This window comes from Galendromus occidentalis, unplaced genomic scaffold (genome assembly GCF_000255335.2).
Source record: "Galendromus occidentalis unplaced genomic scaffold, Mocc_1.1 scf7180000076295, whole genome shotgun sequence".
Taxonomy (NCBI): domain Eukaryota; kingdom Metazoa; phylum Arthropoda; class Arachnida; order Mesostigmata; family Phytoseiidae; genus Galendromus; species Galendromus occidentalis.
The window spans coordinates 407,512-434,285 of NW_003804284.1; the positions used below are offsets into that span (position 1 = coordinate 407,512).

Genomic DNA, 26,774 nt, shown 5'->3' on the forward strand with positions numbered 1-26,774 from the left:
AGGACCGGGCTCAGTCGGAAGCTCCGAGTCCATCCACGTTTTTGTGCAACAAAAATATTCACAGCAGAAATAGAATGGCGAGCGAATCGGATTCTCGTCTGGAGCTGTTTTTTCCATCTTGCAAAAACAGTTCACAATCATTAAATATTTCGCTTAAATATATCGCTCTTCTCGCTTATCTACACCATAAATATACAGAGTTTTCCCTCACAGCGATCGTCGTAGGAGGCCGATGGGATCCGAGAAACTCGGTCACATTCCGGCGCTGGCAACGTCGGGTTGATTTTATCTGACGATGGTGAGCTCCAAGTGCAAGCGAATACCTCGCGTCAAAAGTGAAACCAACAATCAATATATATGCAGATCAGAGGGCAACGCGAACGTGTAGTCGTTCGGAAAGATGAGAAAACGGTGACGTCGTTCATAGGGCACGAATTGGTCCGGTCAGCAAAGATGTCTCAGAGTCGAGCCTCGATTTCGCCGTCATCACCCGTTATCCTGATTTCCATTGGGATTTCCCGCGGACTCAATAGACCCAGTTCAGCGTGACTTTTCTCTGGAATCGTTCGAATCGCAAATTTGAACTCAATGGCTCCGAGATGAAAAACGTGATGAAGTCTAAAGCGAGAGAAATTCGAAACTCCAACCTGGCAGACATCTGGGATCTCGGTTGTGTTTCAGCTGGGTCGTCTCGCGGCCGCCCCGTCGCATTGAAAGAATCTTGAACTTAACGTTCTCTGGAAGCAGTCTGTACACCTCTGACTGGACTTCGCCGTTGGAGAAACAGTACAGAAGCGCCACGACAGAACCCTGAAATAAGTAGGCAACCTCCGTCAAGTATAATAGATGAATGTCCGAAACACGCCTGCTGTCGACACCTTCATCGTCGCTTCATTTGACTGCGACCGATAAATACCCATGCTGTGGTATTCCCGCTTGGCGGGAAGGAAATCGGCAGCAATTCGCTGCGCTTAGAGAATCAAGAGCGCCCCGAATCCTCTCTCCCCCGAGTCTGATCAGAGTTGCGAAAGAGTCAAAAGCCATACAGAGGGTCGAGAACAATAAAAACGCGATCGATCGAAGCGAGATGAAGCTTGTCGCTGAGGCTCCAGGCGTGGCAACGAATCATAGGTCGGGATCAGAGAGACGCTCTAACGGCGTACACTGAGACCTGTTTACTAGAAGAACACCATTGGGGAATTCGAATTCCGGAATTCTGATAATTCAGGTGGACTCATCGGGCAGGTCCCCGTTCATGGAACCCTATTATTTGGAGTCCGGAAAGGGTGGTCTGATTATGGCGGTGGTCTCCCCCTCCAATTTCACTGTGCATATATTTCTATGCTGGGATTCTCAGTTCGTCCTTTTCCTCGAAAGCTCCTTCCCGATATGTATCTCCAAAAATAAGGATCAAGAGACCCTGATTCGGATTCCCAGGCGATCTCTGCGAGGACTTCATCCGAGCCAGAATCTTCGAGGCGAGCGCGGAGGCGAATGAGACGATCATTTCTGTTCATGGACGGGAGTATTTCACAAGAGAATGATGAACGAGATTTCGAAGCGCCGCTTGAGAGGATCTTGTCCTCAAATGTTTCGAGAGTCTTAGAGAGTGGCGTGAGTTCGACCCTCCTCTGATGACTCCCGGGCAAAAATGAGTGCGAATGTGACCCGGCGATGGGATATCGAATGAACTTCATCGATTCGGTCAAATTTCTCTGTTGGATTGTTAATCTGATGAGAGTCAGCCCGCACAGACGCGACTCGGGCTCCAATAGCGGTGGAAGTATTGAGCACACAGCCGAAACTGCGAGAACTCGAGCCACTCCTGACTCTAGCGGAAGGCATATAGAATCCATGCAGAAACTGGGGCATCGCCGAGACGAGCATATTTCAGGAAATTCCCACACCCTACCTGAAACGACGTGAATAACTGATCGACATATAGCCAACAGAGCTCGTAAACAGGTGTCACGGCTGCGATCGACATCACCATCAAGATAGTGTGGTGGGCACCGAACAAGGGCACCAGGACAAGGGTAGATTTGAACCATTTCCTGCGGGGAGAGAAGCGAGCTCGGATGAAACACGGAGCAGCCGATGGACTGGAAGTTAAAATTTTTCTCGTTCCCCCGGAGTCGATCCCGATTAGGAAATTCACGCATCGGCATTTGTCGTGGACGCTCAATAACCATGGGTGAACGCTGAATCGCCGAAAAATTCGTCGAATTGTAAACTAAGAGAACATAGTCTGACATTGCACTCACTTATACTTCAGACGGCGGGCTTCGGGTTCATGCGATTTCGACATTTTGATGAACACCACCCGTGTAATGTTGATGAAGAAGAAAAAATTGAGCTGCAATTGTTCGAGAGGAGGCAAGGTGAGTCCATGAGCTTTCTTCTTGAGACGTCTCCGCCCATCAGAGGAACGACGGGACCGGACCTCGAGTCACGTGCTGCCGCGTGAGGGAGCCGTGTCTCGAGCTCATGGAAGCGAGAGCCGTCCGTGCGCATCAACTACTCGACGCGTCGCTCTAAGTGAGCTCAGACTAGAGCTCATCCGGAGCCTCCCGAAGCGCCGAACGATATTACGCTTCACGACTGACCGATCCAATGGGAGTGGAGGGTCGCGAAAATCACCGCCGGTGAGGACATTCGATGTTGCTCTCCAGTCGACCCGTTTTCGAATTCGATGATGTTCGGGAAAACCGCGTCGAGAGCCGACGGGCGCGTAAAATATTCCCCAGAATAGTCGCTGGCCCATCGACTTATGAGAGTACTTTAGACCGGTCGCCACTCGAGCTACGTGTCGGATCGAATGATCTGCTGAGAAGTGTTTCGAACTACGCTGGTCCTCCCAAGCACTTCACTGCAGATTTTCCGGCTCGTTGCATTCACTGGTAGGTGACGTCGAACCCCTGCCCCGACGGAGCCCTTCGCCCACAAGAGCTGTTTTCGTGAGCTTCGAAGGACTCGGAGATGGGTGTTCGGTACACTTCGGCCGGGGAGCTTCAAGGATCCTGAAACACCGGAGAGCGTCGCGCCGACTTACCACAATGCTTATCGTTATCGGTCCTCTGAGGACCCACTGTATGAGCTTGGAGTCTGAAGCCCAACACCTAAAACATAATGGGGAGATCCCTAAATTCATTTTCTACGGAATGGATATGGCACATACTCGAAAATGTTCGTTGAGGTATCTACGCGATTTTCGGAAATCATATCCCGGATCTGCTACTTGGGAGTCCACGAGTTTGGGTGCGAGCAACCTGCGATAATTTTGCCTCGGACTCGGTGGCGTGGTTCCAAAAAGAGCAAGGTATTGCCTCCCATGGCGACAGCGCTTTTTGCCACGAATAGCTCGTGATAAGATTCGCGGTTTCTCATTGGGCGGGTCCCTTCTTTTCGGAGACTCGTACCGAAGGATCTCTGCGATCGGGAACCCTCACACCACGAATTGGTCAGGGGTTTTCTGATTTCCTCATGCAGCGCCTCCTAATGGCCGCGTTGTTGCGGAGCGGCAGAATCCTTAGAATAAGCCATGCACCCAGACACATGGCGCCCCAGAGCATGAGGGGGACGCTAGGGCAGCGAAACATGGAACCATTATATGTCGATGAACTTCCGAACATGCCGGATTCCCAGTCCCGAAATTCAGGGAATCAGAGAAGTCTGCTCGCAAGGGTCCCCTTTCCGTGGGGATTCCTTACCGCGATGCATGCCCGAGCTCATACTGAGGTTTTCGGAGCCCAATAAGTCGACCATATGATTTGCGAATGGAAGCTCTTCGTATACTCACATGTCGTTGCCTACATAGTATCTGGAGATGGCCCAAAATACGACGCATGGTACAGGAATTCCTGAAATCGACAAACAAGTCCACATTGAGCCGATTCGCACGGAAGCCTCATCTGTCAAACAAGGTCGGAGATAGCTAAGGGCTGCCCACTTACCCCATCCCATGACGACGTATTTGGTGATGTCGGAATTGTTGTCGGCGTAGTACTGCGTGAAAATCAGACTGTGAAGATAGAGACCTTCCATCAAAATCCAGCAGTAGTTCGCCATGAGCGAGTAGTGGAATACACACATCAATATCCAACATTGGAAATTCAGCTGCAAACATCAAGGAAGCGAGTCGTCTTATTATCGCCAGCCCAGGAAGCTTGTTGCTACCCCTCCACTCGATTAAATCTAGTGCTTCCCAGTCTCGGATCTGGGCAACGATACTTTTGGTTCGAGTCGAAAACGGCTAACAAGTTGCTAGGTCTCTACGACTGCAATCCAATTTAGGAAAGCGGACAACAGTGCAAACAGCTGTCTCCTGTACAGAGCTCTCCGCTATTCGAATGTGGTTCCGTTTCGTGCGTTCCTCGAATTCTTCGGAGTGTTTGAATTTCTCTCTCAAAATCTCCTCGGAAACCTTTCTGACGGATATTTCAAGTCTGTCGTTTATTCGCCCCGTGTTCTCTAATTTCCGGTACTCTCCGGAATCCGGAAAATTGGAAATGTCCGCGGAAGCCTGAACTTTGGATTCGTCGACTCGTTTGATGTCGGAAGACTTCAAATTTTGAAAGCGCGGGATTCACCTCGAGTTCGGCTTTGCTCTTCGATGCTGCGTATGAGTTTATCAAGAATTCAATATTGAGAGATGGTTGTCGCTGCGAAGCGATGACCACGCCCAGAAGATATATGCGAAGCGAGTTAAGTTGTCCCTTGTTGTAACAATTGGTATCCGCCGCAAGCAAGTCAGCGGCACAAGCAAACTACGGCGCGGTCAGCGTAGCTGAGGATGCCGCCTTCCCAAATGCGATTCCCGATCGGAGAGTTCTTATCATCAATTATGGACAGCGATTAGTCGGCCGAAGGAGGGGGGAGAACTAGCCAGAGAGGATCTCGCTAAAGCACCGGATCCCATTAGGTCCCACAGTTTCGACCGTGAAATCTGTCCCCGAACCGGGGTTCCTCTTCCGGACCCCCAGGATCTAGATCAGACTCACGATGACCGGATTCCACAATTGAAGGTTCAGGATATAGTTTACTCCACCGCCGCCTCCTCCTCCCGAATGCACTCATGCCCCGGAGCAGGGGTGTGAGCCGCGCAAGCTAGAGGCAGATTTCTGGTCACGCCGCGTGGTGGCTGAGGGAGGAGCCTTCCTGTGGGGGATTCGAGTTAACCCAGAACAAACTTCGTCATGGGGATAAGAAATTATAAAACGCAGCCGCGTTCTAGCGACTAGGAGCGTGATACGAATACATTGTCGACAACAGATGAGGCGCCGTCGTTTTTTTGAAACGCGACTCGAGTCAATGCTTCTCATCCAAAACGCTCAGAATCCGCGGAAATATAGCTCCGACGCACTCCCAGAATGATTTGCGGACGAATCGAGATGGCTAAGAGCAAATTGTTCATTGTTTCCTTGGATTGTATGAATCCCGGATTCCATGTTGCGCTACCGGAGTCGAGACACGAGTCCCCTCGTCGTCCTCGCTTGTATATCTCTGACCCGGGTCCGAGATCTCTTGAGCAGTACGCGGGAAATAGTAGCCTTCAGACATGCCCTCCCGTCGCCTCCGCGGATCCATGAGAATCGGATCCACCAGCGAAGATCGTGGGCGATGATGAGCTCCCGGGATTCATGTCCCGACAACCAAGGGAATAGAGCTGGAAGCAATAGTACCAGATATCTGGCCACACAGTCGATCTTGTTCTCCTAATTATACCAAATGGCCCAATGCAATATTTATTCCCGTCTGACATCTCCGAAAGCCCCAGACGTCACCGATGCTGCCATTTACCCATATCGAAGCTCGATCAGAGTCCAACTCGAATTCGCTGCATCACAGTTGACGCGTCTTGACTGATCTATTTTGAGAACACAACATATTTTGGTGGACTATCTCGTTGACGGGACCGACTGAATCGGTGAGAAGCCAGATTCACGTTCGATTGCACAGGGATCGAGCGGCTGTCGCGCACGAGCGTGAAAACCGAGCGGATTTTTCTTTCCGTTTCCTGCATTTCCGCTCCTGCTCTCCCGCATCGTGCTTCTCCAATTCCAAGATCTGGCTAATTTCCCGGCCTGATTAGATGCCGAATATACTCCTCGATCTCAAGAGATTCCCGAAGACTCCTCCTACACCCACACAGGAGAATGGGACCAGGACCGGCGAGAAGGAGAATTCTTCAACACCGGAAACGAGATGATTGTATTCATTTTCAGAAGCTTCATGAAAGCGTGAAATGTCTCTATTGACGTGAAATGTCTTCAAAATGACTTGAGCGGCAGGATCAAAGAACTCCGTCCTGCATGCTGCGACATCTTTTCCGCTCCTGCGGGCCAAGAACTCGCGCGCGGCTCGACAGATTCGCATGCTGAATGCCCAAGGAAGTTGCGAAACGGCACTTACTCTGCGAATTCACGGTCGACTTTAAAGTTCCCGTGGAGATTCGAACGCAGCCTCGAAAAAGTCCGAACATGCTCGTGAATAATGGTTCTCTTCGATTAGTGATGTATTTCTCCAGTCCATTCCCGTCTTGATGGTGGATCACGGTACATTTCGACGGAGAGGTTCATCTATCGCCACACTTCGAATCCAGTCGCTAAGATAATCGACGGAAAGGCCCGAAATTCCGTCTCCCCGATCCATTGGTCCGCCATTCCTCTCGGGAGGGCGCACTACCGTCTCTCCTTCGCGGGGCATTTCATCGCTTGTTTAGATGATCGAATAGTGCAGCGAACCACGACGCTGCGGCTGCAACGTACGCTCATAACGCGCCGAAGCTTCTGACGCTGTGCTCTCAGTGCTGGCTGTACCCACCAGTGTCGAGGAGCAAATCGCGCTTCCCTTGGAAGGGGAATACCTCGAATTCCCGCAGAATTCCGGGCCCCAGTCTAAGGCGATATTGGGGAAGCTATCGTTTTGTTCAGACTATATGAGCCTCCTGAGAGATGCTCATTTCTTGAGGGATTCTCCAGTGTCATCTTACACAAGGCGGTCGTGGGCAACCCAATAGCACCCTCGATCCACCAAATGCTCCCAGAACAAGATTCTATACCAGAACTCGGCTACCCCATCGAGCACTGTCCGGACCCACTCCGTTTCTAGGGGTATGGTTCGATTATTCAAGTTGGGGTTGGACTCGGAGTCCGGGAACATGCTCCTGAATCGCATGGTTCAGGTGCTCCCATAGCTCGTCCATTCGAATTATGAGTCCTGATGACCACGAAATCCATGCCCGACTGAGCGAGGCTCGATTCCTTGAGATTGCGAGACTTCTCATCTACAATTACGATGCGCCCAGTGCTGCTCTGCTAGCACAATTATGTAACCCCAGTGAACACCGGTTTGGCTCCCGGAAAAAGCCACCTGAAAATTTTCCTGAGAAATGCTCTCGGTGTGAGATCTCCCTCTCGTCACCGCGTCTCGATCCCCCTCTAGGAATCATCCTCAAGTTTCTAGCAGGAAAACTCGAACAGCAGAGGGGGGGAAAGGGATATCGAATCTGGATGGTTCTCCTTATTCGTCGGTCATTTTTGAGCCATATAACGGAACTTCGGGAAGCGAGCCAAGCTGTCGCGCTAGCTCCTTCAGGAAAGATTCGCCGCGGCATTGAAGTTGGACTCTGAGGTGCCCCGCCCTTAGAAAGAATACGGCATATCGGCGCGGGAAAGTCTTTCCGCGCTCAGCAGACGGTATTGTCTCTCTGAGGCTGATGCCGAGAATTTCATCCCCGGCTACTGTTTGCCATAGATCCAAACTTTCGTGTACGCTCAGTCAGAGCAAGCAGATGGGGTTCCTTGATCAATTGGTAGGAGCTTCGAGCGACGGCTCAAAAGTTTTCAACTAGAACAAGATTATCTCAACGGGGGAAAAAAATCCCTATCTTCGCGAGAGATGCGACCAGATTCGAATTTATGCAGGTCGACGAGGAGAAAAGCTCGCTCGAGACGTGTCTCGAACGAGATCGCAAGTTTGGCCTATTTGGCAGGCATGGCAGGAACTCTCCTTACACGTCCCGGAGGTATGCAAACTTTTCAGCAAACGGCGAGTGACTGCGAATCGTCTACGAGATAACCGGTGTTTATCGAAGACCTGCATCGAAGTCGGCGCAAACAAGGGCCATACATTCGATATACCGCGGGTCGTTCCGGTCGAAGTAGCGCGCAGATCGGCTGAGATCTAGACAGCTGTCTCGAGCATTAAGTAGCCCAAATACACACGCCCAGACATCGCAACCAGTCCCTCGCTAAGAGAACGGTGTAATTACGAAAGGTCGAACTCCCGGCCGTCCTCCCGGCTGCTGAGTGGGAACAAGGAACACAGTCCTTCGGATTCGCGTTATTGTCGAGGGAGGCACGTCGCATGCCGCATATGCCTAATGAAACTGTGTCTTCACGATCAGCTGTTCGCAAAGATGCTCGTCGTATTCTTTATGACGGTCAGCAGACGTCAGATGACGATATCCGCCCCCGAGGACAATCTGGTGACGCCGGGAAAAAAAACTCGAGATCACTCTCCCGCTCCGACCCGAAACGCTCTCGCGTCCCATGCCGAGACCATGGATCGAGTCACGATTTTTGGGGCGCTCACTCGAAAATCTCGACCATATGAATAAGTTCCGTCGTGGAGTCGCGAATTCACGGGCGGAATTCAAGGGGCGAATACAAGAGAGAAACACTGAGGATATCGAGTCTCTGAGCGACATTCCCCGACGTTCCAATGCACCGTGTGAGTATCATATTTTCGGATTTTTGCGACTCGGTCAAGTACGGGCGAATGCGAGAAGCAGCGGTAGCGACCAACAGGAACATCGTTACCATGAGTGAAACGATTCGGGCAATACTCGGAACACGTGCGAGGCATACAAACAGCTCCGACAAGAACCACAGCGTCATAATCACCGTTCCAGCCACCATGACCACGCCAGAGCAGAAAGTCAGCTGTTGGCAGCTGCTGCCGAGGCACGGAGATTGGCTAAAAGGAAGCCAGTACGTGCTAACCGCAGCTTGCAGTGCGATCTATTCGAATGAAAAATACTTCTTGGAGGGCACTACTGTATCAAGCAGCAAGCAGATCTCTGGCTCTGACGAAGGTCAGGAAAGCGTTCGGGACTTTTTGAGAAAGAGAGAGGAAATTATTTTCTGGAACATTCCAGACATCGATTCGAGCCTCGAAGGACTCCCAACCACCCTTCGTGTGATGAATGACAGAAAACTGTCAAAGCTCCGAAGGTCAAAAATCTTTCGCCCACAACTCTGTTCAGGACAACTCTCTCCGGACCCTAGCCGCTCGAACTCTGTAACCTTGAGAACTGCTATCAACCCCGTGGAGGTCATGGGTCCCGAAGTTCAAGATCACTCACTTCCTGATAGGGCTTGTAGCTGTGTTTATAGATTAAAACGATGGCTCTGACGATGAATGAGGCGAATAGCTGAAGATGGAGTTTGTTGCGGGCGCAGCGGAGCCGTCTGTGAAAGAAGCAGAACAGCTTTCATTGAAGTCGGTCTTCCATGCGCAGACCTTTGGCATATCATTGTTTTGGGGATATTCCGAGTGGTGGGATTCGAGGCCGCTCCTCCCGGACTCTCCGAAAGGCTTCAGAGTGGGAGGAGTTGGTAAGACGCTCTTATCAAGCCATCGAGAACACCCGGGAAACTTTGCACTCGGCCGCTGCGAGTGTTTAACAATTCAGACGGCGCTCCGTGCCCACGGACCCATTCATCACGAGTCGTGCATCAATGACTTCGCAGACGAGAGATCTCAGAAATCAATCAGCGAATCACAGAGATCTTCCGATCCCTGAATAATCGATCGCACGGAGAGAATACGGATCGTCGCCAGAGGAATTCTCATCTGACGCTCATCTGGGAGCTGAGAGGCATCGGCGGAACGGGATGCGGTGCCACAGCACTTACTTGAGAGATCCGAGCAGGAAGAACGCGAGCACGAGGAGTGTCAACGACGAAGTGTATCCGACAATGGACACCTGTTTTATGATCGGTAAATGCACCCGAAGGAGACGATATAGCTCTTCCTCGTTTTCCGAGAAAGCCATCGGCTCCCAATCGCAGGCCGAGTAATTCGTGTATGTGAGCCATGTGGTGTGTCCTAATGCTACCCACGTGCCGTTCGCACCACAATACCGGTTGGCAAATCCTGAAATGCGGAAACGTTGATCAGACCCTGGAGAAAATGCGCTCCGGCGTTCTTTCCGTCTGCCCTCTTTCTCCCTCCTACTCCCTCCATCAGACGGGGTGTCATCTTCTGCTGCGAGATGTTGGCACACCGGAGCGAGCGGGGACCTCGGGTAAGATCCGTTTCGCTGCGCTTGGTTCGCTCGGAGTTCGAAGGATGCGAAACCTTCTTATCTCAATGTAGATGGCGGGGCTGGATCAGACGGGCTTCAATATGCAAATAGATGGACCCCGTCAGCCATAAAATAGATTGTCGTCACTTCACCCTTCATCTCGCGTGCTACATCCTTCGCTCCGAGGGTGATGTCTGCGATAATAAAGATGCTCCTTCATGAAGAGCCCATAGTCATCGTTTCACTACCGTGCAGCGATTTCTATGGGTTCCGAGAGAGGATGCATAGGAGAGGATCGAATCTATCAAAATAATTGACGGATGAGTGTCCGATGCTTTCGGGCCATAACGAAAACACTTGACACGGATTTACACGAACCAAGGTTGAAATAACCTCAGAAACGAGCAGTTTTCATACCTCCGAGCATTGTGAGCTCTTAAAATCGGCTTCCCTCTCAATATTCATCCGAGTTCCTCTCAAGGATTGGATGCGCGGGGCCTCAATTCCTCTCCCAGGCTGACGAGCCTATGCCCTGAAGTCCTGACTGAATCGACGATTTTTCCTAAGGAAACTTCCAGGGAACGAGACCGCGAGGTGCGGAATCGTTTTCCTCCGACAGGGGAAGAGGATGACAGGGGAAATAACCGAAATTCTTTCGGCTAAATGAAACTTTCCATCGAGGGAGTCGTTTACGACTGTTCCCGAATGATAGAGCGGAAACCGTTCCGATAGCTGAGGTCTATTCTTCTCGATGAAGTCTCGTATTTTAAGCCTGATCGGAGCCATGTTCGCTTTTGTCGCATGGATAGGCAACCTTTGAGGAACACTTCCTTCAGGGAAACTTGGTCGCACATTAATCCCGCGAGAGGTCAGGACCTCAACTCTCGACTTCCACCTGAGAGATACTCCCGAGAGAGTCCTCTCCTTTCCGAAAAGTCGGAAGTGAAAAAGCAAGCAACGGTAACCTGGTGGCTCCTTTTGAAACTCTGGAGCTCGTTCGCCCAGTATCAGCCTGTCGACCGAGATAGGATATCGCGGCTCCAAAAATCCTCCGCTGCAGAGTGAACTCGTCGCTGAATCGCACCCGTCGCCCCCGTGCCTGCCCGAGCACACATTCTGAGCGAACATACGTTCACGCCTGCTCCTTGGACGAGATCGAGTACTCGGCCGGAGTTCAGAGTGATCGGCGTTCAGAATTAGTGGATTTAAAGGTCGAGAATGACTATGATATCCCAGGGGAGCTCGCGAAAAATACATGCCCCCCTCCGCCACAGGATGAGAAACGCGCCGAATCGCTCTGGGCCTGATGATATCGGGCGGGATTTTTCCCGCAGGAACAGGGTCGCTGACGTGTACCAGAAACTTTCCGGACATGTCTTGCCAAGTCTATGAGAGTTCCCCTCTAGAAGCACGAAGCGGGAAGAATTTCACTCGCAAAGCTGCCGATCCTCGACCTCTTGATGATATTGGAGCTAAACCGCCAAGCTCCATAACGTATCCTCGAGACGGCGACACGAAACCCGCTTATCGGCAGGAAGAGCTCAAAATAACTCAACGAGGGCGCTGCGTGTAGCGGCGCGCATACCGCCGAGCACGGTATCGTTCGCGAATAGATTTAATGCATGACTTACTCGTTTCGTTGAAGTCTTTCAGGTTTGGACACCTTTGCATAACTCCTTGATCCGCTTCCGTCGCCGGCCAGCACAGAAAACCGTCCCATATCCGGGGGCAATATAGTTGGTCCCCGCCGAAATCTAACACATCCGACGCGTTCAAGCACTGTGTGATAGACTTTTCGAATTGTGGTTCGAGAATTGCGCTCGAATTCAGGTACGCGTCCTGCTGAAAGGAAACGAGAATATAAATTTTTCAGTCTCAGGATTCTGTTCCGGCGAAGAATTTGTCAAACTCTGGAAAAATGCTTGCGTTCACCGACAGGAACGTTAAAGGTTCCAACAGGTTTAATCCGGGAACGCCGAACATTATAGTAATTTTCTCGACGTCCCGCAGCGAGCTCACAATGAGGCCTGAGAACACAGAGATACCTTCGCGGTCGTTTCGCAGCTCACTCCGCACCCAACTCCGAATTGCGACCGGTGCAGAAGTTTCCGATCTCGGCCGCGAACTCCTTGCTTGTAGTCCGAACACGAACTAGACCGAGCGCGGAGGCCGTGAATGCCTTAGACTGACTGAGCGGAGGCAATTTTCTGGCGGGAGTCGCAGTCGCTGGCGAGAGGACAGAAAACACGTGGCTCCAGTGGCCAGGGTGCACCAATAGCTCGTGAAAGATTCAACGAAACGCGAGGATTAGAGCCAGAGGCGTCCGTTGTAAGCAGCCATCCGAAGAAGAATGCCGGACTGAGGTGAGTCGGCTTCGGGTAACACAAGCCATATGTAGAATATTTACCAAGCGAACCAGCAAGCTCCGGGAATACCAGGACAATGGGAATGTTTTCCTGTCATTCGTCATTCCCTCAAAGGCTTGCTCCCCCTTGTAACAACATAATAACTCCCTGTCTGGCGAGATACTGACAGAGTATCGAGCAGCCAAGAGCACAACGTGAACTTAGTTAGCGGTAGAGTCCTGCTGTTTTCAAAGGTCAATCGCCGCCGAGGGCCCGAGAAGACACTTTCCAGGTACAGGATGTCCCCGGATCGAGACCCGTGGGAGGCAGCCCACATCCGCTTCGACTTATTCGTACGGCAGCGTCCCAGCACAGTCGTGATAGCTACCGAGGGACTGCCGACTTCGCACATAAGCAAGGAACTCATCGAAAACAGCGCCAGTCGGCGAAATTGATGTCTCTTATTATCGAAGAGAGGGAGAATTCCGTCGCATATTTCGCCATTGGGAATTTGAAGCTCGAGCGCATAGACCGTGGTTACCCAAGACCTGCAGATGTGTCCGGCAGCCTGACTGGAGAGCGATCTGGGAGTTTGACTCTTGCCACGTGCTCAGCGTGGCGCACAGCTTTTGTTGTCTGGAGCCAAAATCCGGATGAGAGGAACACATTCGAGAATTGTATTAGGTAAGATGTGCGAAAGTCGATGTCGAGGCATGCTCTAGCTGCGAGTCGCTAGAAACTCTCGGCGCCGGCGGAGAAATCAGGAAAATCGGAATTTATCAGGAAAATATTCAATTCGGGAAGAGGCGATTTGATAGACACTCCGGAATAATCGTCCCATGTTCGTGTGCAGACGGTCGACTCCCACGAGGCGACGAAGTTGACGAGCGTTGCCACCGACGCTGACGTCCGGGTCTAAGATTTCCGAAGTCTAATCTTTTGACCTGTAATGCTTGGCAGCATTCCTCCTAGTGAGGGAATCCGAAAACTCGCTTCGGTTCTGTTGAGAAACACCAATTCTCCACGTCTCAACTCTTCCGTCCCGCGCCGGGTCGGAGCACATGAAATCAATCAAATCCCAGCCGGGAGCGGCTCCTCTGAGCACGTATCCACAGAAACATCGAACCTCGATCGGTCCGCTAGATTTTGAGATTCTTCGAGCTCGGGCGAGGTCGGGGTCGTTGAATGGAGGTATTTTCGAGGACACCTTGTTAGAAACATTCTGCGAGCGTTTGTAGGTCTGCCGTAATTCGATGCTTGTAGAAATTTTAAACTCCACGTGGTCCAGACAGCCCGCGCGGAGAGTACTCTGCGCTTCCCATCGACTCAATTTGTTGCCTCATGGATTCGGAAATCCAAACTACCGGAGGAGTGGGAATGACGCGTTGATGTTCCGAATTTTAAAATTCGGATAAAGGTGTCTCGAGATAATTTGGAAAAGTCGTGTTCAGCCAGGTTCAGAGGAGTTTTCGGTCCGCGCGAAACTTCGTGAGGCCTTGAGTCCATCATTGGCAGGACGGTAAGATTCCTCAGACACCGATACGGCAGGAATAATGACAGATCCGCGATGAAAGCCCCTTCCTGCAGGCTGGCCGTTGGTTCCGCGACCTGACGCCCAACGTACCTCAAATCGGGGGAGAAAAGAAAAAACCGAAAGCTGGCCGTCCGACAAGATTGCCTTCCGCGACGGTGCGGTGTGCCCACGGTCAAAGAGTCCCGCTCCGACGTCATGATCAACGCGAGCTTCTCTACTTGGTTATAAATTGGACATGATGGAGACTTTGGTCGCCGAGATTACTCTATCGGAGGAAATGACGAGCTGGACCAGGATTGATCGTCGCTCAAGTTTGGGATTTTTCTTGAGCGGAACTCAAGCGCAGAGGGGTTCTCTCCGATGAGTGGGGGAAGGATCCGAGCTGAATAGAAACGCTCATTAGGTACGGGCGAATCCGGCTCCGGAAAACACGTGATCCCGCAGATCCAGCTTGCGCGGAACTGATCTCGATTTCCCGATCTCCGTGGAATTCCCGGCTGAGAACTCGACTCGGAAGCGGTCTCTTCATTTGAGAATCTTAGACTCGAAACAACTTCCCGTCAATTCCTTCGAGATGGCTCCGAGCCTTGATGGCGGCTAGTTCATCTGTTCTATTGAGAAAAAATGATGATTCCGACTCTGGGCTCCCGCGATGAGTGCAATGGCTCACGTTCCTCTCGTCGCTCACGAGTTCAATAAACTCCAAGATGTCTCTGAGGATCCCCTCGTTGGGGAGATAGAACGGATGTGATAGGTTTTAAATCTTGCGGGAGGTTTATGGAGCAATGCGACCTTCCTGAGAGGAGTTCCCCGCATGGTCTGCCATGACGATTCTGAGGCTCCGGTATCTCAAACGATTTGGGCTTCATCGCGGGGAATGAGCGCGTGTTTTTTTCCAGGAAAAGGAGAAAGAGAAGGACCGATGACGACGGCTCGCAGGATGTTACTCACTCAGAGATCGCTCCATAGAATAAACGTAACCTCCGTGCTCCCACCGCCGGAAGTTTCGGCGGGGGGAGCGCGTAGGTTGGGGGTTGAGATCTCCGGTTCGAATATCTCAAAGCTAAGACGAGGCGCTGAACTTTCGAATGATTTGAATCGCTCCACGAACGGTAGCGATTTTAGAAATGTCAATGTCACGAAAAGTAAGTGTTCAGGTTTTGTTTGTTTTCTCTCCTTCCTGAAGGTCGTTCGGAACACGAGGAAGCGTTCCGATCCTGAATCGAATTAACATGGGCAACGGAGAGGTCCGTCCACCGGGGAATTATGGCTCCGAGGTGACTCCCAGGGTTTCGTAACGCCGTTGCTCGATTCCAACCGACACGCCTGGCTTCCATGAACGAGTTATACAGGGTAATTTCTGGCTGTCCCGCAATGGTTCCGCTGCATGGAGCTGTCACGAGCAATCTATTCCGGAGGTTCATCACGCTTTTGGCGGACCGCGAGTCTATCCCGCTCGACACTGATACAAGCCCAGTCGAGGATACAGAACCCAGATGCACCGCGTATCACGCGGGATCACGGACCGGGATGTGGAAAACCTTCGGTGTCGTTCCAATCCCTCGCCTCAAGAGCAGAAGCTGCAACGGTATGTATAGCGATTCTCGAGAAACCACAAGGGTCTTGACGACTTCGTGAGGGTTCGCCATTAGCCGGTACCTGAGTAAAACTCATAGAATGCGAATCTGTTGGAAATTGATGACCGTTCGAGTGTCTACCACTCTCACTCGGCGGTCTTGTCGCGATCCGCGGGCCCTGATTGGTCGCTGGACGTGTCTTGGCAGATCATTCCTTCCTCTACCTCAATGCGGTATCTTCCGTCCCATTCTTCTTCTCCTTCTCGCTCGAGGATTTCAGAAGCCTCCAGACGCACTCTTTCTCGATGGAAAACCGCCGAGCGATGATGGGGGCAAATGTCAGTTTCCGAATGATCCTGAATGGAACTCGAGAAAAAGCGAGAGAAAGGCTCGATAGCGCTTTTTGAACGGGACCGGCGGCGATGTTAATTGAGGAGTCGAACCTCGAGAAAAACTCGCTCCACGGATATGCGGTAGTCCGACCCGAAGAATTCATTCCAGTGGCAGATCCCAAGCGCTCCCCTCTACGGCAGTACGAAGCAAGTTCGGAAGCCGAAGGAATCCTTTGATTCTCGTCCAAGAGTTCTTAGCTCATCAGACAAGGAATTGAGCTCTATTTCCGACAGTGTTGCCGACAGATGTCGCCGAACATGACTCGGAGAATGAGTTTCGATCCGACATCAAAGGTTCCAGAAAATTGGCTCCGCTCGAATCTTGGAAGGGTCTAATAGTTCCGAATCAACCCTTTTAGGCGCTTCAATTTGTATCGGGGAGCGCCTCAAAAACCAGAGAAGAATGTTTTGTTCGAGCCATGAGAGCTGCTGGCTCAGAAGGGGATGAACAAAGTCTCGATGCCTTCATTTATGCCGGCTCTGGTTTCGAGACGAATCCTCCTGATTAGAATAAGCTTCCGTGAACGAGCTCCTTTTCATTCGGGAACTCTCCCCGCAGCGAATAATAGCAACCAGCTTGGGAGCCGGGACAGCCTGGTCGCAATCAGGCTAATCATGTCATGAGCTTCTGACGATGTCGAGGAGATCCCGAGTCGTTTCCCTCCTAGTCGATGCTGGCTCTTCGAATCCAGGACTTGGACGACTCAACATCGGAGTCATTAATGGACTCGAATTGTTCGGCAGAACTCACAACGGCCGGAACCGAGTCTGTATCGTGAGTACATATCTTATCTCCACTACTCCAGAACTCATCGATCGTGGCTGCGGGCTTCCCCAACTTAGGCGAACCGCTCGGATACGGAGCGATCCTTGCGAGCAAGTAATAATCGCAGAAGTCCACCGTGGGCAAGTGCGAGGGAGTCTCAACGACCCACATGGCGCTCCTTCCATGAATAATGAACAACAAGTTTTCATTTGCAGCTTTTCGAAATCATTCACGAGGAACCGCTGAAGCTCCTTATTAAAACCTTCCACGTCGTTTAATGGGTCGGTGGACTTGGACGATGGGAACTTGATTATGAGGTCGCATTCATCTCCCAAGCACTAGGTGGTGGTGGTGGTCGTCGTTGTCGTCGCCGTCCCCCGACTAAGAGTGACATCAGTGCATTACTGCGGAGCACATCGCATTAAGAAATCGCTCCGAGGAGCCGAGGGGACGCCAACAATGAGCGACGACATGTTCCTACCACGAGCAGCGTGAATACCTCGGCGTTCACTCCCTCTTCGCACTGCCCTCTTGCCTGCAATGCTTTTTCTCTTTACCAAAGACTCCCGTTCGTTCCATTCTTAGCGTCTTGCCCCTTCTCCTCACTCAGCCGTCCCCTGTAGTCGTGGTAATTGTGTTCCTTCTAATGCGATGCTCGGCGAGTCCACGCGATGACACAAGCCCCGAGCGGCGGGAAATCCCTCGCAGTTTGTCAACAAGCCCAGAAAATCTCCTGAGCCTAACATTAGGCATGGTACGTGAAGTTGCTTTGCTCGAGTCGAAATGCAAACTCTGGCGCAAACGACATAGTTTCATGCGGAATCTCCGTTGCAACGTCAACTTATTCTGCTTACGTGATCAGGGGGAGAATTTAGAAATGACTAGCTCTTCGCTCGGCTCGCCCGCTCTGATCCTGGTGAATACCCGCGGAAAAGAGCTGACCACGCTCATTTCCTCATCGCCGCCCTCCGAGTCTAATTAAGCAAAAACCCATGTCTCCGGGTATTAATGAGATGAGAGCTCGAATGAAAACTGAAGGGTGACGCTGCCAGTTCCTTGTGCCGGGAGCCGATCCGGTATTGGATTCGAGACGCCACGTCGCGTGAAAATTCGCCGTCTCAGCGATGAAGACGTCGCTCGATGTAAGATCTTGCGCGATGTAGGATCTTGTTCGTTGTCCCTGCTTTCCCTTCTGCGCGAGCTCCATCGAACACGTCAAATATGCGGTCGTCTTATCTCGCAGTGGAATATATAATGTTTGCTCAGGCAACATGCAGCGTCATTTATGCCGGATGTGCCACGAGCACGCTGGAGCTCGCTCCCTATCCCGGGCTCCTAGATTCGCCCTCAAACAATTCTGCGGGCTACATTTATCGATTCGGAGCGTCTTTGGCAACTGACCACCCATGGAGCCGATTCCTGTGAATTTTCCAACCGTGTGGCTCCGAAAATAGATTCCACCTGTATCATCTGAGATATGGGCGCAAATGCCCTCCGTCTGTGATCTGTCCGGGGAAGCCGCGAGCGGTAAGATATCCGGGAGATGATTATCCCTCACAATAGGTAACGAGAGGCTTGTGTCTCGGCTTTTCTTCTGGGGATAATCTTTCGAGTCGGAGCTGTCCTCACAAAAAGCGATACAACCGGGAAAATGAGATATATCTTCGCTCGGTTCCGTCGTCCATCCGACCGGGCATAGTTTTTTTCTTCAGCAATTTATGCGCGAAAGGTGCGAACTGAATTATCCGGGTACGATTCCCGACAACAAGACGAGATTTGTCAGATCGCGAAAAAATCACATCCCGCATGGAGTCAGTCGCGATTTTTCCGAAGTTCCGCTGATTACGCAAACCCGCTTGTTCGAACATATTTTCCCGCTCTCCGACACAAATGCACGGACAAGATTGTCGTGAGCAATCGATGTAGGTACTTGAAAACGGGAGGGCGGACGATGCGTGTTTTCAGAGCCCGCATTGGACCCGACTGCTACACTAATCGATTGCGCATACGTCATCTTCGGGCGGGGAGATGATTCTTAAGTGCCCGACCGGAGCGTGAGGGAACGATAGACGACTCGGATCCGGTAAGGTGGGTAGCTTGCAATTCGAAGCGTAAATCCTGAGAAAAGTCACCCAATTGAAAAACACTGATCATCACCGGTCGAGAGTACGGAAACCTCGAAAGCAAACACGAGCCTGGCGCGGTGTGGATCATCATAAAAGTTCTGTTGCCGCGTCTTGAATTTCGAGACCAGCATCCCACGCAAAATCACCCCAAGAAAAACTCCAGGGGCTCAAACTCCAATCAGGAGCCCCTGGAGACGCTCATCTTTTGTCACAGAACTCGCAGCAACAGTAGGAGGGAACGTGGACGGAAGCGGCGAACGCGACAAAGCCGAGATGGTTTTTGAAACGTTCATGCAAATGAAATATGAAGGCTCTGTCAGCACAGTCACCCGAAGAGTGGAGCTTCCGCGGAGACGGAGTTGGCCGGAAAGGCCGAGCAAAAAGAAAATGATGCTTCGGCGACTCCGGGCCGCGACCTCCGCTGTTGCTGTCTTGCTGCGTGGCGAATCGCAAACAATGGGTTTAGTCGTGGCGTGTAGGACTGCTGGACGCGCATTCCGTCCCGAGTGGAAATCCCGCCAGATTCGAGTGGCACGCTACAATCCTGAACGAGTGCGAACCGCCTGCAACTACTTCACGGGTCGACCGATCCAGAATCCAATCGAAAAGTGTCGGAGAGCATGACTCCTCCCGCCATTTGAAATCTCGGAGCCATCCTGGAGGTTTCACGAGTAAACTTCAAGCACTTTTCAGGACCACGCACGCTAAACGGGAATCACCGTCGGGGTCCGAGGGGAGCGAGACGCATCTCCGGCTTGAGCGGGAATATCGTCCAACAAGATGCGAATCCTCCCATCCGGGATTCTTGAGAAATTCTCCCCCCTATGCTTAAATCGATCATGAAGCCGGTACGTTCCCACATGGTCGTCGCCCAGCATGCCGGGCGAAAGCGGATTTGTACCGGACGACGGAGTTGCGACCGCCTCGTCCTGAGACCGATGTACGGATAAGTAAAATTGAATCGCGACAGTGTTTATTCAGCGCGCCGGTCGAGATCCGAGGATAACCTGTTGGAGTCCGACCACGCGGCTCGTGCAGCCATTGTTCTCCTCCGAGGAGTCAGGCGGGCTACACATCCCTAATCTACTCACTCCATTGGCCATAATGCTCCGATGCGAGGGATGGCCGTGCTGATCGGTTTCTTAGCACCACTGCGTCATTCGGTTTGATGTCAACGTCACATGAATTCAACACAAACCGGTCATCGGGGGACTCTATCGGAACTCACTGAAGACCTCGAGGGGTCTGGCTGTCTCTTTGAGTTCCTTTCCAAAGCGGAAAGGGTACGTTCCGAGACTCTCTCAATGATGTCCTTTCTCCGGCAAGCACGGTGACCGTACATAAGCGCCGAAATGTTGCAACAACAGATCATTGTTCCTCGTTCGTTTCAGAATTGAACAAATTAGCCAGACGCTCAGCGATAATAGTCGATCAGACAATAATAAATATCGTCGCACGAAGGAGTTCTTGACAAAGGTGCCTCTCGAGCCGGTCTCGCAGCACTGATCGAGTGAGTGTCTACATGAAACATAATCGATGAGCAATTTTTAATTCATGCGTCTATGGTCTTTCAACTCGATTAGATGTGATACGGCGGATCTCGGTGGGATTAGCCCAGAGCGAGGGCAGTGGAGAGCAGGGACCATCTGCGATCCGCATCCAGACGGATTGAGGATATGTGCGGACTTGATGCGGGGAAAACTTGCCCGATATCCGCGGAAATCGATGTTTCGGGGTTCGCTGCTCATTTCCCCACAATATACAACAGATCGTCTCCATTTGACTCAGCTCTTTGAGTTCCTCATCCTTGCGGGTGCTTTTCGGAGCGAGACTTGGGAAGTTTCGTAAATGGAGCCTTTATTTCTGGTCGGGCCATCGAATCTACCCCGAAGTCTCCTCTTGCTGCACCGATCTGGAGATCTCCACAAATCCCGGCTTTTGCGACCTCGGATTTGCATCCAGATCTGGACACCTCCTTCCGCGAGGAACTACCCCTAAAAGCTAAGGATTCTGGAGAAATCCCCGAAAACTGAGGCTTGAGAGGATATTATCCGCGTCATTTCCAGGAGCCTTAACCTCCGTTTCCCTATTTCCATCAATTTTCATGATACTCGTCAAGAAAAAAATAAGGTATTGGATATTCATTCATTGTCTTAGTGAACGGTGCATGCTTGTTCACGGCTGACTGAATCAGGATCGAGATGTCCGTCCAAATCGGATGTCTGATCTCTGCTGACCGAGAGCCTTCCGCGCGCCACCGGCTGGGCATCCGTCCCGTTCCGGGAAGCGCTGACGTCCATGAATGGATCTGATGATTTCCTGGCGGAGCACGGCCTGTACTGCAGGCGCTCGCTGACCGAAACCGAGATGACCCTGAGAAATGCACGGATTTCTAATATAGTCAACAGGCAGACAGGAAGAGAAGCGAGGCTCTCTTCCTCGCTGGGAAGCGCGCTCTCCATGACCTTCCGCCCGATTCAATCGCGCAGGTGAAGTTCTTGATCGATAATCCCCGATTGTGAAAGTCGCTCTAACCTGTTCCGCTCGAACGAGCCTGGAATCTCTGCGAGCGGGATATCATGTTCCACTCCGCCTCCCCCTTGTCCGGCAGACGTTTCCGATGGCTAGCCAACTATCCTCTTACACGGAATCTCCGAACAAGAGAGGAAGGGGCACAAGGAACGAGAGGAACATGAGGTTCTCCCACAGACGTCCCACTGGATCCTCTTTTACGGGCTGAATCCTGTGCCGCAAAGCTCCAAAGCTTTGCTGGTAGCAGAGTGATAGCTGGCGACAGTGGACCGGTCCTGTCGGCGTGGGATTCAGAATGAGCAGGTCGGCCCGTATTCCCCGTGTTTAGGGGTGACCACTGTAAGTTCGACTCTCGCCTTGGGTCCGAAAGTATCCAAACTTGGCGAGATCGCGGATGAGTCCAGCAGCGGTGGAACGCAGCGTGAATGATTTTATGAGCACCCAACGAGGGGCAAAGATTCAGTCCAAGACAACTTGTCACTTGGCAGTGGCGGGCAATCTTCGCGCCACCAGAGCCGGCTCGGCGATCCGTTCCGAACTTTTCGAGGCAGACCTGCGGAATTCCATCTCCTGCCGATTATTCTTCCGTCGGTGCCAAGCCCAGGAATGTCGTCCGCCTACTCAATTTTTCCTCTGCTAGTCCCTAATTATTGGTGCGCTCCGCACGCAAGGATTCCCTGTAGACTCGACCTACGCAGAACACCTCCTGTATTGTGGAGCACCCTCGGGATTTTCCTTCCGATTAAGCGGATGATTCGGTCATGCGGAGTCAGGAACGAGGAGCTCCAATGCATGCGGGAAATTGATTTCAGGCCTCGGGACCGGATGAGCGGTCCATCCGATCGAGTGGAGCACCGGTGCGGTGGAGCGATTTCCACCGTATCTTGAAACACACCTGTCCTGGTTCGGCCGTAGAAGTCCGATTCCGTGCCTGTTCCGTATCGTGGCCGGGGAGGAACTGTGCCAAAATCCATTGAATATATTCAGGTCGGAAGGGTCTTATCGATCGAATTGTGAGTCTAGCGAAGAGATCCTTATCGAATCTGAAAGACCCATATCGATCCTCGCAACATCCTAAGTTCTGTAATGAAACTTGATTCTCTGGTATTCTGTGTAAGGAGCCCATTCGTAATCGAAGACGTGGACTCGTGTCTATGAGACCGAGTGGGGAAAAAAAGCTGCCTTTTTGAATGGCCGCATCCGGATTCAAGGAGAGAAAAAGTGAATCGAGAAGTTCCCTTCCCTCCTTATTAATAATCGTTGTTATCTGCCGACCATTCGCTCACGTACCTCCTCTCAAAGGCTTCAACCGTCGAGCCTACGGCCTCGTTCTTCCATACGCTCGCATGTCGTCCGCATCTACGGCTAGTAAGAAATTACTGTTATACATCCGCGGATCGGGCGTTGCCTCCTCCTCGGAAACTTCTCTCGCCTGCACTGAGACGTTTGTGAATACTCATCAGGGACTCCTCGCCCTCGCAGCCTCCCCCGTGGTATGTGAAACTGGCACTGACCCATCCCAGATCTCTTATTGGTACTCCGAGAGGCGAACTGAGACCGCGTTCCAAGTACTCAATGCGGGAACGTCACGCTGTGGATCACTTTGATATTCTCCAGCGTATTTGTTCGGGACGACTCGGTATCCCGACCTTGTCCCAGTTTCAGTAAGACCCACCCTTGTACCCTCGGCGGGAAATGAAGCATGCGTGGAACGCTCTTTAATTTCTCCTGTGTATTCCATCCACATAGGCCATTTTGAAATCCATTCCTGGCTGCACCACTCCCCTCTCGTTCGGTCTCGAATATTAAAACGAGGGAAAATGCTGAATCTCGGCGAGCCTTCCGACACGAGGTCCAATACTGCTGAAAGCTCAGAGGATGCTGGTTAGTTGGTTTCTTTTTTTTACGAGACACGAGAGCTTTTCGGGCGTCTAAGCCAATTCTCTGCAGCCTTGAGCACTCGCACAGCATTCGGGGCTCATGACGTGGACACCGCGGAGACCATAGCCGCGAGTTGCGAGTCATACAAAGCAACCTTATGGAGTTTTCTCCTCAGATTGCCCTTAGTCAAGCGCTATTCTCTTTTATGCTATGAAACAAAGAATGATTTGAGGTCAGCTGCGAGAGACGAATCAAAGCTCAGCTCGACGGTTCGCGGTCAGTGGAGAGCCTCCGTGCGGCTCTCGCACGCGGGTCGATCTGAAACTCTCTCATCCGCGACCAGCCAAGGAACTCGACACAATCATCAATCCTCGCTGGGAATCACGTTCTCGAACGTGTCGAGCCTCAGCGGACGGGTCGAACGATTCCAAAAGAGGCTTGTAGTAGGCTCGAGTTCTGCATGCCCCGTCCACGGAGTAGCGCTGAGCTGTGAGCCCAGAGTACCGTGAGAGTTTGAGAATCAGCTGGCTTTCCAAGGTTGGAGCCGAAACTTTCTCCCGGCAGATCTGGAGGCGGCGGCGATCCCCAACCGGGCGCTCTTGTTTGGCGCCTTTTCCGAGTTTCTCATCGCGATAGCGACCGGGGATTCAAGGGGAAATCCGACGTTCTGGTGGAGCCTATTCAAGAAGGTTCCGGAGGGGACGCGGACGCACGGCGGAATCTTCGTTGGCCGCGCTCGAAGATCAAAAAACCTCATTCCGAGCTCCGTTAAGAAGTGCGCGGGGAAGAAGCTCGCCATTGCTCTCCTTCGACCATAAAGAATCCTGCCTGAGCAATACAGATCGTGGTCGAGTATCCTACTGCGAAATCGTGGCCCGAGAATTCCGGAGCTCATCGAGTCGCAGAAGCACGTCGGGCAAGCCCGCAAAAAGTTTTCCGAGCGCCTTACGGTTCACGGAAGAGCGCGCGACGAGCGTCCGCGTCCTATCTCATCGAAGGGAGATCGATGACCTACGTGGTAGATATGCGTTGCCCAGAGGTTTCTAGCCAGAAATAGCGGCGAAGGAGAACGAACTGTCAGATGGTTTATCAAAGCGGCTCTCAATGTCTTTTTAGCGTGGGACACCCTCCCAAGTCCTCGACTAAGCTCGGAGCCCTTTTTGGATGTCACTCCGGAAGTCGCCTGTTCCTCCAGACGGAGAACTTTTTGAGATTGTTGCCACTTCTCTATTGACTAAGCTCTCTCAGACTAGCTATCAACAGATTCTGACCCCTCGTGGCTTGTCGATATTCTCACAAGAAGTATCGAATATATTTCCCCATGGGATCACAGTATAATATTATCATGTATTCCTTCGACCTCAGGGAACCCCTAGTCTAACAGGAGAAAAATGATGCGCTTGATTTCCCGTATTCCGAATCGCATGCGAGAAGTATTTTTTGATTTACGGAGAGGAGAAACTCGCTACACAGTCCATTGACAGCTCTTTTAGAAATGATCGAGAGGATGCTGCGCTCGGCTGCCCTTGTCATCCTCGGACGGAGGAGCTCCTGACTCCAGCTGAAGGAGCCTGGCTATTCCTATCGCGGATCTGAGTTTGTGGAAAGGCCACAAGAATGAAGCCCGATAAAGCCCGATCCGGGTTCCTGAGTCCGATCGGGGAAGTTCGTCTCCGGTAACTGTTGAGGGGCTTGAAATTCTCGTCGAGGTTTTTACGATTTTTTCTTCGAGTATGTACGAATGGGGCCATGCGGGGTCGATCCTACCATGATACGAGACGCCGCCTGCTTTGCAGCATCAAGCTCGGCGAACCCCGCAGCGCTAGCCTCATCCATCCGAGCGAGGACGATTCGGAGTGACTGAGATCGATCTCCCTCAATCACGTCCCCTTCCTTTGAATAATTCAGCCCGAGCCTCCGTCTTCTGGCATAATCCCTTCATGAGACTGTCCATTCGAGCCCTAACAAAACTCAATAGGAGATGATACGTCTACCTACGTCTTCCTTCCCAGCTTCTCAAGGTTTAGCGGGAAACCTATTCAATTTATTGAGATATAGCCGTGAGGGCGCTTCGCGCCCCAACGGATTAGTAGTCCTCGAGAGTTCATGGAAAAGACGAAAGATTGTCTCACGGCAGTTCGTACTGATTTGTCGACCCGCGAGCTAGTGGGCTGCCACTTCAGTGTCCATAGTTAATACCTGAGCACTTCGAGGAGCTTCAGCATCGCGGGTATAGAGTCCTCCAAGCGTATGGTAGACTTGGCCGTGGAGTACTATATTGCCGCACTACTATATCGAGATCTGGATGCCGTGATGTGCGTGCTCGTCGAACGCTGAAACAAACGAAGTAGAGAATCCTTCCTTGATACCGGCGATTGAATGTAGCCTGTGGGCTCGTGCCAGTAGAGCTGAGATGAGTGATAACATCTGACGTCATAGTGAAGCGGCTTGACATTTTGTGGAATTTAACGATTTCTGGACAAACACGTTATTTTCACGGAAAACATGCGGCTAAGCAATATGAAAAATACCGACCTCACTGAGGCGATTGCGCATCGATCGGGAAAGGTTCGGGGTCTGTTCGGAGGAGAAAAGCGCCAAAGATTGGGTCGGTCAGACAGACATAGCGATTGTATCATATAGGGGGAGGGGAATAGGGGGATACATGAGTTTCATCGCCTCCTTATACGCCTCTCCTTCATTTTTTTCTCCGAATACTCTGATAGAGAGTCAGATGAGAATTTGATAAAGGCGCGTTTTTCCTTTTTTCTGTAGTTTTCCTAGTGATATTCGTAGCGTCAGATGAACTCCGAGCGACCGGTCGCGACTCACTATCCGTTCTAATCGATCTGAAGGTATCTCCTCGTGATGGTTCCTCTGCGAAACGGATTGAGGAGTAGAATTCTTGCTTCCTGTGATGCATTCCGCGCTCTTTCGGGATCTCATCGATCGCTTCATGAGATTCTGAGTAGGGATAACGCACAGTCCACCATGAGCAACCGATTTGGTGTTTACAATGCGGGAGGAAAGGATGCCGTAGAAGCTGCCAGATGCGCTCGCCAACGCATCGGTTCAGTGTGTTCGTACAGTGGTGCTACTTATGTAGCAGAGTATAACCCTCTCCGCGAAGATACTCAATCGCTCTCGTTTGGCATTATGGCGGAGTTTCATCTTTCAGTGCGAAGCTCGACGAGACTGTATGGCACTGGTGGTACTCCGACGCCCATATCTGTGATGCCGCAACAAAGCCGCAAGACCGGGCGGACACAGGTGCAAATAATCCTGAGACTGCATAGATTCCCGACGATG

The 26,774-nt window shown here is 51.6% G+C and overlaps 1 protein-coding gene across 1 annotated transcript; it reads right to left on the minus strand.

Moving 5' to 3' along the window:
* Positions 1–260: 260 nt before the first annotated feature.
* Positions 261–20,281, minus strand: LOC100902721 (secretin receptor). The gene is made up of 12 exons (XM_029113090.1): positions 20,144–20,281; positions 11,944–12,154; positions 11,195–11,236; positions 9,921–10,161; positions 9,368–9,473; positions 3,954–4,116; positions 3,800–3,860; positions 3,053–3,119; positions 2,265–2,356; positions 1,913–2,054; positions 648–810; positions 261–556 (listed from the first exon to the last, which is right to left on the minus strand). Exons 1-12 carry the CDS (start codon positions 20,153–20,155, stop codon positions 459–461), a joined length of 1,398 nt encoding a protein of 465 aa, XP_028968923.1. The 5' UTR covers positions 20,156–20,281; the 3' UTR covers positions 261–458.
* Positions 20,282–26,774: the final 6,493 nt, after the last annotated feature.